The sequence below is a fragment of the Anser brachyrhynchus genome (assembly GCF_964034855.1).
Source record: "Anser brachyrhynchus genome assembly, chromosome: 2".
Taxonomy (NCBI): domain Eukaryota; kingdom Metazoa; phylum Chordata; class Aves; order Anseriformes; family Anatidae; genus Anser; species Anser brachyrhynchus.
The window spans coordinates 22,451,456-22,466,542 of NC_137695.1; the positions used below are offsets into that span (position 1 = coordinate 22,451,456).

The 15,087-nt window shown below is 40.6% G+C and overlaps 1 protein-coding gene across 7 annotated transcripts in view; it reads left to right on the plus strand.

Annotated features, from left to right (window-relative positions):
* The window catches only part of RSU1 (Ras suppressor protein 1), a 100,868-nt gene that overhangs the window by 28,353 nt on the left and 57,428 nt on the right, over window positions 1-15,087 (plus strand). For all 7 annotated transcript variants that reach the window (XR_013947055.1, XR_013947056.1, XR_013947057.1 and 4 more), the window contains exons 6-8: window positions 693-775; window positions 1,046-1,160; window positions 13,969-14,101. Coding sequence is in view for 4 of the 7 variants with exons in the window: in XM_080581471.1 (XP_080437597.1) it covers window positions 693-775; window positions 1,046-1,160; window positions 13,969-14,101 (331 nt within the window). In the remaining 3 variants the exon portion in view is untranslated. The remainder of the gene's footprint in view (window positions 1-692; window positions 776-1,045; window positions 1,161-13,968; window positions 14,102-15,087) is intronic.

Genomic DNA, 15,087 nt, shown 5'->3' on the forward strand with positions numbered 1-15,087 from the left:
GATCTCCTCTCTGTCGGGGAGGAGAGGTTTTGCTGACCTGACAACCTTCTTCCTGCTGCACCCAACAGTTCTTTGTGGGTCTCCATTTTCATTTTATTTTTTCTAACTGTCATGCCATGTTTATTCAGTAATAGCCAGCTACATAGTTGTGTTAGGTCATTTTTTTTTTCCTTGTGAATTTCATTGAGACTAAGTATGGAAATTACAAACTGTACAATTTGAGCCTGTTGTATTACTCTCTTTTAAGGTCTCTTTCCCTGCCTTATGCTGTGCTTTCTGTAGAGCTTAATATAGACATGTATTTGTCCAAAAATCTCAGGTGATTTTTTATGTTTGTTTAGGATGCAAATTGGTGTAATAAATGAGAATCAAGGGGGGTAGTAAGGAGTAATGACTCTATTCTGACAGCTGAGTATTGAGACTATATGCCAAAACCTGCCAGAGTCTACTATTGTAGAAATTGTTAATTGTGTCAGTCCTTTTGAATATAGATGTTTTCCTGAACTCACCAACAATACAATAAGCCAGTAAATCTAAGTTTGACCTGCTTGTTATTATTGTGAGCCCTGGGTATGTCAAAGGCTTTTCACCAAGTCAGGGTTATTAATCAAACCTGACTCCCTTTTATTGATTAGACCTCAAATGGTTGGGTTATATGCCACCCTGTTTATATATTGCTATTTAATTTGCAGCCACCCTGCGTGCACTCTATCTAAGTGACAACGATTTTGAAATCCTGCCGCCAGATATTGGGAAGCTCACAAAGTTGCAGATAGTAAGTAATTTATCTAAATTCTTGGAAAATCAATTCACTTTTGCAATGCTTGTAGGAATAGAATCTAGTCAATTTGAGAAGTAGTGGGGTATGTTTGCAGGAATAGACCACTACACCTGGAACTGTTTTCTTGTTTATCAGCAGACACTTGTAAATAAATTGGAAGAATTGGGTGTTTAGAAGAAGGGTGGGGGTGAGAGAGTAGAGTTCTGTTCTAGGCTTCTTTAGGGTAACCAAAAATTGTTCTGACTACTTTATGTTCGTTCTTAGCTGAGTCTTAGAGACAATGACCTGATATCACTGCCTAAAGAAATTGGGGAGCTCACTCAGCTTAAAGAACTTCATATCCAGGGAAATCGTCTTACTGTGCTGCCACCAGAACTAGGTAAGATTATGGATGATCATTTATTTATTTGAATAATAAGAATAACCATGCACTGTCTGTTCTCTGAAATGAAACCGCTTCTAAGAAATGATTATGCTTGTTATCATTGATGCTAAATATTTGCTTTCCCCCAAGAAACACTATCTCACTCCTACTGGATATGCAGGAGGAGCCAGAATATGTTGCATGTTCCATTTTATTAGATTTTTACAAGTTATGTATTCCTTGTGTATTAGTATACCTGACTGCCAATCTGTGTATAGCATCCTGCTTTATATTATATGTAATAAATACAGGGTCTCTCAACAAGTTCTTGTCTCTGACTGATTTTGAAACACTATTTGGATCAGCAAAAATTATGTTAAGCAGAAATGACAGCAGTGTAAAAGTGGCTTCTTTGTGACTGTTCTTGTAAAAAGGGAAGTTTGGTCAACTCAAGTAAAATATTAAGCAAAATAGATGATTTTTTTTTCCCTCTTTCAGTAGTCTTTTTTAGGGAGTTAGCAGCTTTTTAAAGCAGTGGACCTGGTGTACGGTAAATGGCCATTATCACAAAGTCCTATATATGCTTTTTTCATACAGAGTAGGTTGTTTCAGCTTAGAAGGTAGAGTTTATCGTTGAAACTAAAGTATCGATTCTGATGAATTTGCATTGTGGTATTCCATTTTATGTGAGGGATGTTAACTTCCATAAACGCTATGTCCATTTGCCCCAAGCCAAAATTTGGTTTAAGATCTTTTATGACAATCTTTAAGAATATTTTTGTTTGACATAATGTGGTAGTGTGAATTACCTGTTGCTGAAACACCTGTTGCACAGGAATTATTCCTTGTTTCTTGTTATTTTGGGCTGTTACATAGGGGTGCTTCCTTGTTTCTATATATACCTTCGAAATGATATTCCTAAAACTAAAAAATATATTAACTGAATTTAGCATGATAAAGTAAAATTACTTGTTGTCACGGGAACTTGCTTCAACCCATTAAAGTGGCAGCTGTGTGCGTAAATGTGGCAGTCTGCAATATATGCTTTTTGTTTCATATAACGAAGGAAAAATGACTGCTTTTTCTCTGAGGTGTGGCAAGAGATGTGTTTATTTTGACAATTTGTTTACTCAACGTGATTTTTTTGCCTTTATCAATGCAGCAGACAATATTATCTACTTTTTTTATTCATACCATCGGTGGATGAAAGTTGCTCGTTTCTTTAATTTCAGATGTTTATTCCATGACACTGAGGTGTACTTCCTTGAGCTTTTTCAGTCACATTTATAAAGTCTCTTTCAACTGCAGTCATATTTGAGAAGTGTGTAGCATCTGTAAATGTACTTTTCTGTAGATTCCTAAATTACAGCCTTGTTTTTTTTTTTTACCAAAAAGTGGAAGTAAAATGCTGGACTGAGTCTAACCACCTTCTGTGGCTAATTAAATGTTCTAAACATGCTGCTGCCTTACAAATATAACAGCAAATCCACTTTAAATGGTTTTTGCTGTCATTGTCCAAACCAAATGGAAATGCTTGAAACAAAATTTGTGATGTTTGCTTTGCACTGATCTGCAAAATTCCAGATAGACAGGGAAGCATTTTTCCTTTTTAGTTAACATTTGTTTGCACTGTTGTAATCTGGTAGGAAAAGGGCTTGCAATTTTGATCTGCCTGATCAAAATGCAGACAAGATGCATCGACAGAGCTACAGTGCTTGTCAGCTCTGTTCTTTATTATTCAACTTCTGTTCTATGAACTATACTTCTCTGCTCACGTCTTAATTTCCCAGTGCATCTCATGGTCTTACCCAGGATCCTCATTCCTGATCAGTTGGTCTAATTTTGTTGTAGTTTATGTCAAATATTTCAAATAGCTCAAATTTGGGGGTATATTTCCAAAGACTGTTACACTGAAGTCTAGATTTGTAACTTCTGTACCTTGCAAGCATATTTACTGCGTGAAGAAATGTTCTGCCTGTTTGTTAGACATCTAGGGAAACATTCAGGGAAGGGAGTTTAGTAAATGGGGTACCAGCCTGGGCTTTAGAGGGCTTCTTTGAGACCAGGTGGGAGCAGGCCACAGGCAGGCATGAATCTACTGCATGATTAGACAAAGTCACTTCGTCTCTGCAGCCCTGTTTTCCCTTTTGCAAATGGGGACAATTTAGGGACTCACGCCTTTGCAGACAGTTTTAAAATCTGCCCATGAGAGGTGGTGTTACACCTAATGAATGGACTACTAATTCCATAGGTGCCATTTGTGGAAAAAACTATTTTATCAACTGCTTGAGTTCTCCCTCCTAAATTTTTAAAATTGAATTATAATGTAAGAATTATCCAAATACTTTGTGCTGTGCATGTTGAATAAATAGCTTTTCAATGAGCAGGTCTTATTTGCATTAATTGGAGGCACTGCTGGTCCATTGAAAGTAAACAATCTTTCCTCTCTCATTATTGCTTTCTTAATTAAAGGTGCTGAAGGGTTGTGACTGGCTTATGAGTGGTAGTAGTTTGGGCAGTGGTGGGCAACAGTGAGTCATTAGATGTTCATTTACCAGGGAGATGGGCACAGCGTAAACACACGAATAAAACAGCGTATCTGAATGAGAAGGGTGGGAGTGCAGTAACCTGAATGTAAAAGGTAGGAGAAGTAAATGCAAAAAAAGGCATGCAGAGTAGGGTACGAGAAGAGGATCACGATTGGGATCACAATTTTGGAACCGGGAGAGAGATGGCTCAATAACCCCGTGCAGCCTGTGTTAATTTCACCTGATGTGACTGAGTTGGCATGAATCAGTCAGAGGGCTGGTGCAGATCAGCGTTATCCTCGTCTGCATTTAGCAGAGTACCTGCCATTAATTTAGGAAAAAATTTCTTGCCCAGGAGGAAGTGGGGAGACTGGAACAGTGTATTGGTTCTCGTGGTGAGGATGCTTGTCTGTAAATACAGTATGTGTGGATGATGAATGCAGGAAATGGCCGGGAGTAGGTGGGTAGAATTCACAGCTTGTTTTTATCATTTGTCTCTCAAAACCCCGTTCATGAGGAATGGTGGTGGGCAGCCATATATAAACTTTAAAGAGGCACTGGCATTTTTTTCCCTAGCATTTAAAAGGTTATGTGCTGCATTGTGAGACAAATAAATCATGATTCACTGCAACAACAGAGTTGCAGTCAGTTATATAAATTGCCAAGGAAGCACTAAATCTGTCACTTTGTGTATTCTGACCATTTAACAATTGGAATTGTGTTTGGGAAGAAAGCTGAGTAGAAACAAGAACCACCTAAAGTGGCAGATGCAATTAGTAAGATCAATGATGGTGTTTTAAGTTCATTGTATGGTCATCTGGGTGGACCTATATGTGCTGCGTGAAAGATTTTCTCAGCAGAGTCAGCAGTGTGAGAGTGGTACGCGGTGCACAATTATTCACAAAGTTGTAGCCAAATGCAAACAACTGCCCAGAGCATGTCACTAGCATATCTATAGGTTTGTGCTTTAGATGTGAAAGCAAATGGCATGACTTCTAAAACCCAGATTCTAACATTGGCTGTGTTCATTACCCTGCCACCACCACGTGTGTGCACATACATACAGGGTTCTCTCTTATTTTGACATGGAGGAAGCAGAGTGATTTCTAAGGATACGTGTTTTATTATCATCCTATTTTTCCAAAACTGAACGTTGGAAGCAATGGCTTTTAAGCATACTGTTCAATATGGTTCTAGTTTTTCAAATAATTTCCTTGGATGAAGGGAGACTCAGTGATAAAACAGTTAAGGTAGGTGCATCGTTGAAAAGTAGAAAACTCAACCTCTGTAAAACAAACAAACTTGTTGGGGTAAGTAGCCATGTTGCCTTTTAGGGAGGGTAAAACACGTTTGTAAGTTAAATCTGCATGTCAGGAAGATTAAATAATTCTTTCATCATTTCTTAATTATGAACAGCTAATTATATTCTGTGAATAAAAGATTGGCTTTAAGTAGAAAGTTCAAGGAATCCTGGCAAAAAGTCTCAATATTTTCGTTGCAGAAGGACATTTTAGAGATTAGGCTTTTGAAATGACTCTAGAATTTGTGAATGGATATTATATTATGCAAAGTAGTTGCTGCACTTATTTGCTGAAGTTAATATTAATTGAAATAGCAGTTGACTTAGGTAATTATAACAGGCATGTGCAAACACAAGAATCACATATTTCACAAAAGATAGTTCTTTTCTAAATATTCTTCAGATAAACGCCAAACTTTTCTCCTTTCAGTATGAACTACCGCTGCACTCTGCCTGTGTCACAACACGATGCTCTTCACATCTGCAAGTGCAGGTGCTGTGATGCTTGTTGGAAGCCCGAATGTCTCGAGCCTTTCTGGACACCAGCTCTGAGCGCTGGAACAGCTAATTGATACCTTTCCAGGTTAAAAAATAAGTACCTACTTCTATTTTTGGGACTAAGGCTAAGGTGATGTAAGAAAATAAGGAGCTTTTTTAAACTTAGCGGTAGCTAAATAAGAGGACTTCTTTTCCAGGACTGTTGATAGGGCAGTTACTAGTTAAGGAATAACAGAAAAATGTGCTTTGCAAAATAGGACACTGATTATTTATGTAAGAAAATTATTTCACAAAATCTGTGAATGTTTTAGTTGTTTCTCATTTCAGGCTTAGTTTAAGATTAAAAACAAACTTTTCATATAATTAGAAAGTTGGCTGGGTACATGGTGTGCTTTGTGAGAGTGAAGGTGCACGGGAAGAGATGAGAACTCTGTAAAGTTCCATGATACCTAGAAAAATGTTTTCTGTAAGCCGTTGTTTAGATGTACACCACTGGCATTCACTTCCTTACCCTGCTGTAATTCTTAACGAACTTTCCAAAATTGAAATTTGATCTTATTTTAGTTTTTAAAATACACAGATCCTACTATCGCTTTCCAGATGACTGCATCTAGGCTACAGCGTGTAGTCTCTGGAGCTTGTACTGGGATTGTAAGTACCATCAGCATAATAATGATGTTTCTATAAGCAAATAATTATGTCTGTTCTGTCAGAGCTGTAATTAGAGCCTATTAGAACAATTTTTTTTGTTGTTAAACGTTCATTTTATGCGTTTCATACTACTCAAAATTGGTTTCACCCTTCTGAATACAGGCTTTTTTTCAATGGAAATTTCAAAGGTAAAGGGCACAAGCAATCCAGTGAAATATTTTTGAGCTCATATTTTTAAATTAACTAGATTTCGGTCCGATAGGAACCCTTCAAAGAGAGAATGCTTTGAGTTCTTGTGTAATTGAGAATCCCGTGGGTATTTCTGAGGTCGGTAAAATGTGCAATGTATTTCAGAATAAATTGGGATGCTGATCCTCTAAGCCTGTAACACTTCCTGTTCCATTAAAACGCCTTTGATGTTAAACGTCTTTGACACCACGTTAATTCTCTTTGTTCCAAAAGCCTCTGTCACACAGCAGCGTGTTTTGTAGCGGGGACTGCTGCCTTGCTCCTGGAGGTCCTGGTAAGCACTGGGCGTTTGCTACACAGAGCAACAAGGAAATGGCATTTCCAGCCCAGTTCACCTTTCAGAGCTAGAAAACAGTGGTTGCCTAGTAAGTGGTCTCTTTCACTTACATTAGGGATGTTGGAGAAACGAATCTCATCTAGTCTGAACTCACTCGGAATGGATTTAGACAGAATATAGCAAGCGTTCGGAAATAATTTCCCGGGTTTCTGTCAGAACGCTGTTTCTTCTCCAGCTCCCCTTAGCTACCCACACAGTGGCATCAGCCTGGTTGCCTTGGTACCTGCCTGAAGGCAGCGTGTGGTGGAGTTTGGCTGTTGAGACGGCGTGATTTGTCATGTGAAAGTACAAGTCATGAGCCCAGGGGTGTTTGACTGGGAGTGCCTTGTGCACCGCACTGAGCAAGTTCCTGTTTGGTGGCTCTCCTCTGTGAACGCTGATGTTTACTGCTGCTACTCGTCATCCTGCTAATGTCAGATTTTGTTGTGTGCAGTGATGGTAGAAATTGCTAGGGCTTGATCCAAGAGAGTCAGCCAATCTTCCTGTGACTTGGATAGGAAGCTGTGAATATGCCAGGTCTGTATTCCTCCTGTGCTTAATACCTGGGATGTTGTTGGAGGGAAGAGTTGGGTATTTTGCGCATCCTGATGTTTTTCTGAAGCTTCATCTTCAGGCCTGACACATTCTTGAGTGAAAGTCCTCTCGCGTCAGCCTCTCCATTGAGCTTTGCTGGAATGATTCTGGCTGACCTTTGCTGTTTTGTTGGAATTTCATGTAAATATCTCAGAAGACGGTTTAAAACAAAGTGAATTCAGTCCTATGAAAGGCTGAGGCAGGACAGGGCTGGAGAGTACAATCTTCTTCCCCTAGAGTTGTAATAGCAGCAGCTGAAGCAGTACCGGTATGCTTTGTATCACCTCACCTTGACTTCAAGGGTAAAGAATTCAAGATCTAGTTGGTTTGCTTTCACTTTATTTATTTCTGCCGTGGTCTTTTTGCTGAGAGTTCAAGCAAATGGAATAGCTGTTCTGGGATCACACAGAATAATCTGAGTCTTTATTTAACCTGTCAAAGGGAGGAGTGAGAAGAGACTTAGGTGCAGACCCTGACTATCTCCATGAGATGAAAGCACGGGTGATTGTCCTGTCTTGTAGGAGGGCAGGACAAGCAGCAGTGCTGAAGAACTGTGGCAGCCCAGTTGAGAACAGAAATGAAGAATGCCTTTTAACAAAGTGATGAACCGTCTGAACAAAACACCACTGGCAGAATCTCCATCTCCTGATGTTTTTCAGACCACGTGTTTTTCTGTTCCAACTGTCTTTGTTAAACACTTCAATTACTGAACTGACACGGGGATAACTGGGCAAAGCTCTGCGGTTAGATGTATTCAAGAGAACATTCAAGTCAGGGTCTAATCTCTGAACTCATTATTGGAAATTTTCACTTAAGTCTCAGAAATCGGTAGAATAACGTGCGCGGTTACTATATATCTGGGCTCCTGTTTTCTGTCTCTGAAAGTAATTGTAGAACTGATGATGGGCTTAGGCTTCAGTGTCTGCCTTTCAGATTGCTCATTCAGACTCCTCTTCCCTGGGGCTTCCCGTCTCACACTCGCAGGCAAGGCTTCAGCACTCCCATCTGAGCGGTCAGACAAGCAGCCAGAGGAAGGCTTCCAGCCTGCTTCTGTCGGAAGGATGCTGGGGAGTATCTGTAAGGCTTATTAGCATCGACCTGATCTGACTTCTTGTTATCTGAGACTCGAACTTGCTTCCCTGTTAAGTAAAACGTAGACAACTTCGGTCCAAGCACAACCAAGACAAACGCAGTTTCAGAGTTGTCTGAAGTGCTGATCGCTCCACACGACGCAGTTAGAGCTTCTCCTGTTAAAGAGTTTACTGGTGAGAGGGCAAAAGTGTTGCTGGGGTTGATCTTTTGGGGGTGCTTCAGCCTAGGTTTAGATCTACTCGTTTTGTTTTCTTTTGGTACCTAGAAGCTCATTAATAAGCAAATGTATGTTTTCAACATATGTTATGGAGCTGTGGATCTGTTTATCGTACTGACTATTTCTATGATGGTTTTAGCTGATGCCAAAGAAGATTGAGTCACACTTTGCTTGTGTACAAGTCTTTCCTCTGCTCTGTGTTACCCTACTGCTCCTTTATAATCACCATTTAAATCTACTCTCTTCTCCTTCTAATCCCTCAAAAGCGATAGAGGTCTTCAAAGCAGAGATGAGCTTCCATTTTATAGGAGTGATCTGAGTTACCGATCCACAACTTACACTTAGGACTTGTGTAAAAATCATTTGCTTTTGATACAACTATGCCATAGAAATGAGTATGTATTTTCATGTTTTTACATAGAATTTAAGACAGTCTTCACAATTAATTGCTTTGGTATCATTTTTATGATAAAATAGTCATGACATTTCTTCCACCCCCATGCTTAAACCAATCTCTCTCTCTATGGAGGCAAAGCACATGCCACAAAAGTAATAAAAATTATAAGCCCTGTAGTGTAAAGTGAATCTAAAACAAGCCAGCATAGACATATTTTTACATACAACCTAAGTTTAAATTTAGTGTAGTGGATTGATCCCTTACTTAGCCTTTAATAAAACAGGATTCAGGGGTATTTATATCTAAGCAAAGAAATAAAATTGGTTTCATTCCTCCTGTCCTTATGTATGACACTGAAAGAGTAAGACCTCTGTGTTGTAAAGGGAAAGAACATTTAAATCGCAGTATTAAGAGGAATCACTAAAATGAAGGCGTTACTGCCTGAGGACTCTCCTGGAGGTCGGTACTGGAGACTGCAGGCTGGAAGGTGAGGCAGAACGTCAACGGGAAGCAGAAGTGAAACGTAACAGGATACAGGCCCCAAATTATTTCAGCTGGAATTCCACTGATTTTAATGAAGCTCCACTAGGGATGAATTTAAGCCATTACAAAGAAGCGTAGATCTGGCATTTTACAGCTCGGATCATGTTTCTTACGCTGAATGCCAACGTTCACTTCTCAAATGTCAGAGCTGTTTAATTACTTTATTTCACCTTTTAATTTTTGAAAGTATTTAAAGTGTTGCTGAGGGGCGTTGGAGTGGAAAGGACAACTCAGTTTTGTGTTCATACTGTTGCGTTTTGTTTGTATTGAAATAATGCCTATGTATACTAACCAGACTTTATTGTACCTTATGCATACGTGCCTGGTGTGTAATATTTACCTGATGTGCACCATACAGCACAGGAGACTGAGGGATTTATAGCCGAATCTGAGAGGTGCCTGCAGGCTGGATCTAACAACAGGAAGAGCTGGGGATGTCTGGAGACACCCCCGGGCTGGGTCAGAGGTAGCATTATGGCAGGGTTTGACACTTTTCCACAAACAAGACTGCGGGAGGCAGCATTTTATCTGCTTTTATGAGCTCTCTTCTGACTTTTGCAGGCAGTTGAGCAAAATATGAGTGTTTACACAAACGGCTTTTATTTCAACAGCGCTGAAGGAAAATAACCAGAAATGTTATCTAGCGCACTTGAGATCAAGTGCAGGATAGGTTTATCGAGGCAGGTGCAGGGAAACTGTAGCTGCCTCTGCCCTGGGATGTCACCGAGGATGGGGCGTGCGCGTGAGATGTCCTCTGTCCACTCATGGCCGTGCAAGCTCTGAATTTATGCAGTGATAAACGGCATTTTTAGCCAATAAATGAAATAGGCTACAGTGGATCAAAATTAAAAATATGTACACTTTGATTTTCTCCTTGAAAATTCAAGGCACTTTTTGGTGCAGATCTGTAGTTGGACATAGGAACAATTTATTTTTAAGGTGAGTTAAGCACAAGTTCGGTCACACAGATCTATTCGGACTTAATGCTTCAGGATCATCTTTAGATACAATGACTGCTCAGACAAGTCATTGCCAAGATCAGGTATTTCGTTAGACCTCACGGTATACTCCTTTTAGAAAGCTTTGGTCTCTGAGCAGGTTGTCCATCTCAGCCAGCTGTTAGACCTTCCTCTCTGCTGGCTCTGGTAGCAGCACATATCCACGTTGCATTCTTCCTACTTGGAAGTCTATTCGAGGTACAAAACAAACAACAATTATCCTTCAGGCTTAGAAATTAGGAAGTCCTTGATGCGTGTCAGAACCGGAATCTGGGATATATAGGTTTGATTAACTAATTTTAAGAAGAACATTAGAAGCTTTCGAAAATAATATGAAAAACATTTCTGGGATGTAGGGAAGGGGCTGTGCTGACTGGTCTTAAGGACGGCCTTCTCTCTTACCGGAGGTATGTGACTGTAATGGGTTTCAGGGGAGTTGGTCTTGTTCATGTTGGCCAAATACCAAGAACCATAAGTCCATTATAAAGAAATACAATTATAGGCTGCATGTTGTGCCAAATTTTATTAATGACGAACAGGTTTGGTTTTGTTTTGTTTTTTATAGGCTGATGTGCATGTTAAAAACTAACCAGTGTAGACCAATGCAGTCTCCAACCCTAAAATACACTGTGACTGAATGCTCAGTACTGGTTTTATTACTACAGGCAATTTTGTCTTTTACTTGCTAAAAATACCAGAGGGGTTTGATGTGATCTGTGTAGCAGAACAGTATGTAAAGTTCTTGCAGGCCTGGGGATAGTGTGCTGCTGTTGCTGCTAGACACTCTGTGTAAAGGCACATCTGCCACGTCTCTTTCCCTGGCCCTTGGATTGGTGCTGCAGGGGTAGGATAAGGGCATTTCTTAGCGGAGTGCTGCTGTTAAAAATTCTTCTAGGCAAGGGGACTGTTTGGAGGGGACACATCTGTGAGGTGCCCGGCTACAGAGCACGACTCCAATCATCCCAGTGTCGGAGCCATCGCTGCAGGCACGTTTGATCCTCTGTGCCAGGCTGCTGCGGGTGTGCTGCGGCCCGTCACAGGCGGGTTGGCTGGAAACGCAGAGGGGCACCAGGACGTGACCCTGGACAAGGTATTGGGATGAGCCACACGTTCTCAGCCCGTTTCACGATTTAGTTTTAAGGCTTCTTTGTTCTCAGTTTGCTTGCCGTGTGGCAGGAGCGACAGGCTGCATTCTTCCCCTAGTGCTGGTAAGGTGGGACAGGCTCTCTGTACCATGCTTAGTTTTCTGCCCTTCATTGCCTACAGGCTGTTTCCCAGGTGGAAATTTTGGTGTTGAATGGGGGGAGGAGGGGTTGTTAAAGCGCTTGGTGCCCTGTCCTTCCTCCTTTCTTTGAGACAGCCCTCCTTGACTCCTCCTGCCAAAGAGCACCTCTTCTCTGGCACCTGTTCTCTGGCGATTGCTTGCCATGAAGACGGAAGGGTTCTTTCTTTGCATGGTACAAAGCATTATTAAATAATTTGATTAAACCCCCCGGGGATGAGGTAGCAGTTGTGACCCCTGATGCCACCTGCGCTGCCTTGGAGAAGCGCTCCCCGAGCAGCTGCTGCCTTGCCAAGGTGCTTCCTGAGCCGGGAGGAGCTGGATCTAGGTGTGGATTCCAGACTTGTGGGTGCCCCGTTTTTTTGCCATAAGTAGATTAATTTTACCCTTGTAAAAGGTATAGTGTCTCTACCTGCTCCAATAACATTTGGGACAAAGAGAAGGCAGAGGAAACTGAAGTGGCTGGAGCTCTGCAGTTCGTTTTGCTTGAGCAGTCCTCTTTTTGCTGTAAGACTTCTTTGGCTCTAGTAGAATAGTATTTATTTCAATTAATTACATTTAAATGGGCGTGTGGTATTTAGGACTGGAAGTGGGCGCGCTCCACTGCGGGGATGGGAAACATACGGCAGCATTCCTTGGGCTGTACATGTCTGAAACAAGTTGGGAATTCAGCTAAGAAGCTTGTTGATGAGATTTTGGGAATGTGAAGCTTATTCTTGTAGACAACATTGAATCTGACCCACGATGGGGCCAAGTTTGTCTCCCTAGATGTAACTATTTTTATGAGCTGTGTACAGATGCATCGCTTCATCTTGACGCCGTACTTAGAGGGCTGTAATTATACGCGAGCGCTTACAGTGTTGGTAGCTCTGGAGAGAAATGCATGTGCTTTTTTGCAGGTAATAAAATGGAAAATCCAATTTGCTGTTGCAAAGTAAGCCTCTGAGTGATACATGATCTTCATAGCAGCATCGGTCAGAGGGTTACTGCTAATCGCAGCGCGGGCTGGCTTCCCCGGTGGCCTGTGCCTTACACTGAGCAGTGAATGGTGTGAGCCTGTGTCTCGAGCCAGCCAGCACAGATTTAGATACCCTGCTTTCTAGCTTATTAGGTCCTCATTGTCACAATACTTAATCCTCCTCCCTGATCCTTGTTAGAACACCAGGGCTGGCGCGTCCCATAATAAAGGAGCCGGGCGCGAGGCTCCTAACTGGAGGCACCGGAGCGTAAGGCAGTCAGGGCGATCGCTGCCTGACTGACAGAGGGGTGAGATGCTTCCTGCATGTCGTTATTTAAAAAGAACAGCCCTCAGACAGCTGACAGATGAGCCCGGTAAGGTAATGGTAACTTGTTGATGGGCCGATATGAGATGCATGACATCTTTTCACACAGTATAATGGTCTGTCTTTACTCTAATTGCATTAACCCTTCTTACGGAGAGAAGCATGTTAAGGATCAGCTGGAATGTAGAACACGGGGAAACGCAGACGGCTTGCGGAAGTGCCTGTAGCAAATGCGTGTGCTCATGCCACTTACACAGGTGCCTTTCATTTTGAAAAATTAGCACATCAGGTTGATTTTAGAATTCCCTGACAGCTTGGCTTGGTCAGGCTTCAAAACCTAGTATTTCTATGTTTTGTTTCCCATGGTTATCTATACGAAGATTTTTTATTTTTGTAGTTGTGGCTTTGGATTTCTGGGGGGATTGCTGGGGCTCCCTTCATCACAAAATTCACATAAAAAAGCCTGAAATGGTGGTAGAGATTTCCTATTTTAATTTAAAGAACAAATGATTTCAATGCCTAGACCTTTCTGGAATTTAGCCTCTTGTATCCATAGTCATGAAGAGTTTCAGTAGAGTACTGTTGTGGTTTTTGGGTGGCAAATTTTTCCAAAACAAAGCTAATTCAATGAATAAAAATTATAAACAGTGGGTTGAGTTCAAGCCTGCTTTGCAATATGTAGTACCACTGAAATGAATAGCAGCAGCATCCATCATGGTTGGAACTATCATGTCTCCTTTTTCCTCTCTGTTAAACCTGAAACATTTGCTTTGTAATCTCTGAAATGAATGAAAGGTTTTTATTCACAGCAAGGTATTTCTTTATTATTTTTAATTTCATATTTTTTCATATGCCATTTTTTAAATCCCTTTCAGGTAATTTGGATTTGACTGGTCAAAAGCAAGTCTTCAAAGCAGAGAACAATCCTTGGGTGACCCCGATAGCCGACCAGTTCCAGCTGGGAGTGTCTCATGTTTTTGAATACATTCGTTCAGAAACATACAAATAGTAAGTATTACATGACACTGTTACGTGCTGTAGGTGGTGTGTTTTTTTTTTTTTCCCTGGGATGTGTTTAGCACAGTGTTATAGTTACACCCTTCTTTCATAATCCATGCACTGTCTTGGGATTCGGGGCAAACAGGCAAACCTGTACATTTTTATTTAGGAGTTTTACTTAACAAGAAGGTAAATGAATGTGATTCAGATAAGTTAGAAAGGCATAAGGATGTTCAATATCGTCCTGCATTTGTGGTTCCTTTCTAAGAGCTTTTAGATAGCATGAGCGATGTAGAAGAGCAAGAATTAAAAGCCTTTGAAAAGTACTAATTTTAAGTATGTGCAGTATGGTTTTATAGACTTAAATAAGTATTTGTTGATGGTTTTGGCTGTAAGTTTCTTAAGTGTTGAAAGAACTGTCCAGAATTCAAACCTTTTTGGTCTGGGCTGGTTTACATAAGTCCATAACTCTGGCAATTCAAATAAAGGTACTGCTGCTTTCTTCAACAGTGTAATTGGATAAAATAGACCTCATGCTGGACTTGTCCATTTTAATTCAGAATTCTGTGCACAAATGCTAAGTATTTGTTTGGGTAATAATGTGTTTAATCATTAATCATTCACTGAATTGAAATATTTCCTCACACTAAAACTATCCACATTACCAGTCCCAGTAAAACTTCACACGGGAAGTTATTTTTGTGTCTGCAGACTACCTTGATGCTGTCTTTCTAGAATCAGCAGGTAGTACAACAGATGGTACCCCTAGGTCAGAAACTTAGTTTTTGCATTTCCCCATTGCTTAAATTTATACTTTAGTAATTTAGAAGCATTTCTGACCATTTCTTATACAATATCTGTCAATTACCAACAGAGAGCATTCGTAGATGAAGGTTTTGGGATTCCAATTAAGTAACTGAGATGTGAATTTCTGTGTGAAACTGTAAATGATCCAGCAGTGACTTTTGCACGCTGTTCTTCATTTACAAAATTTA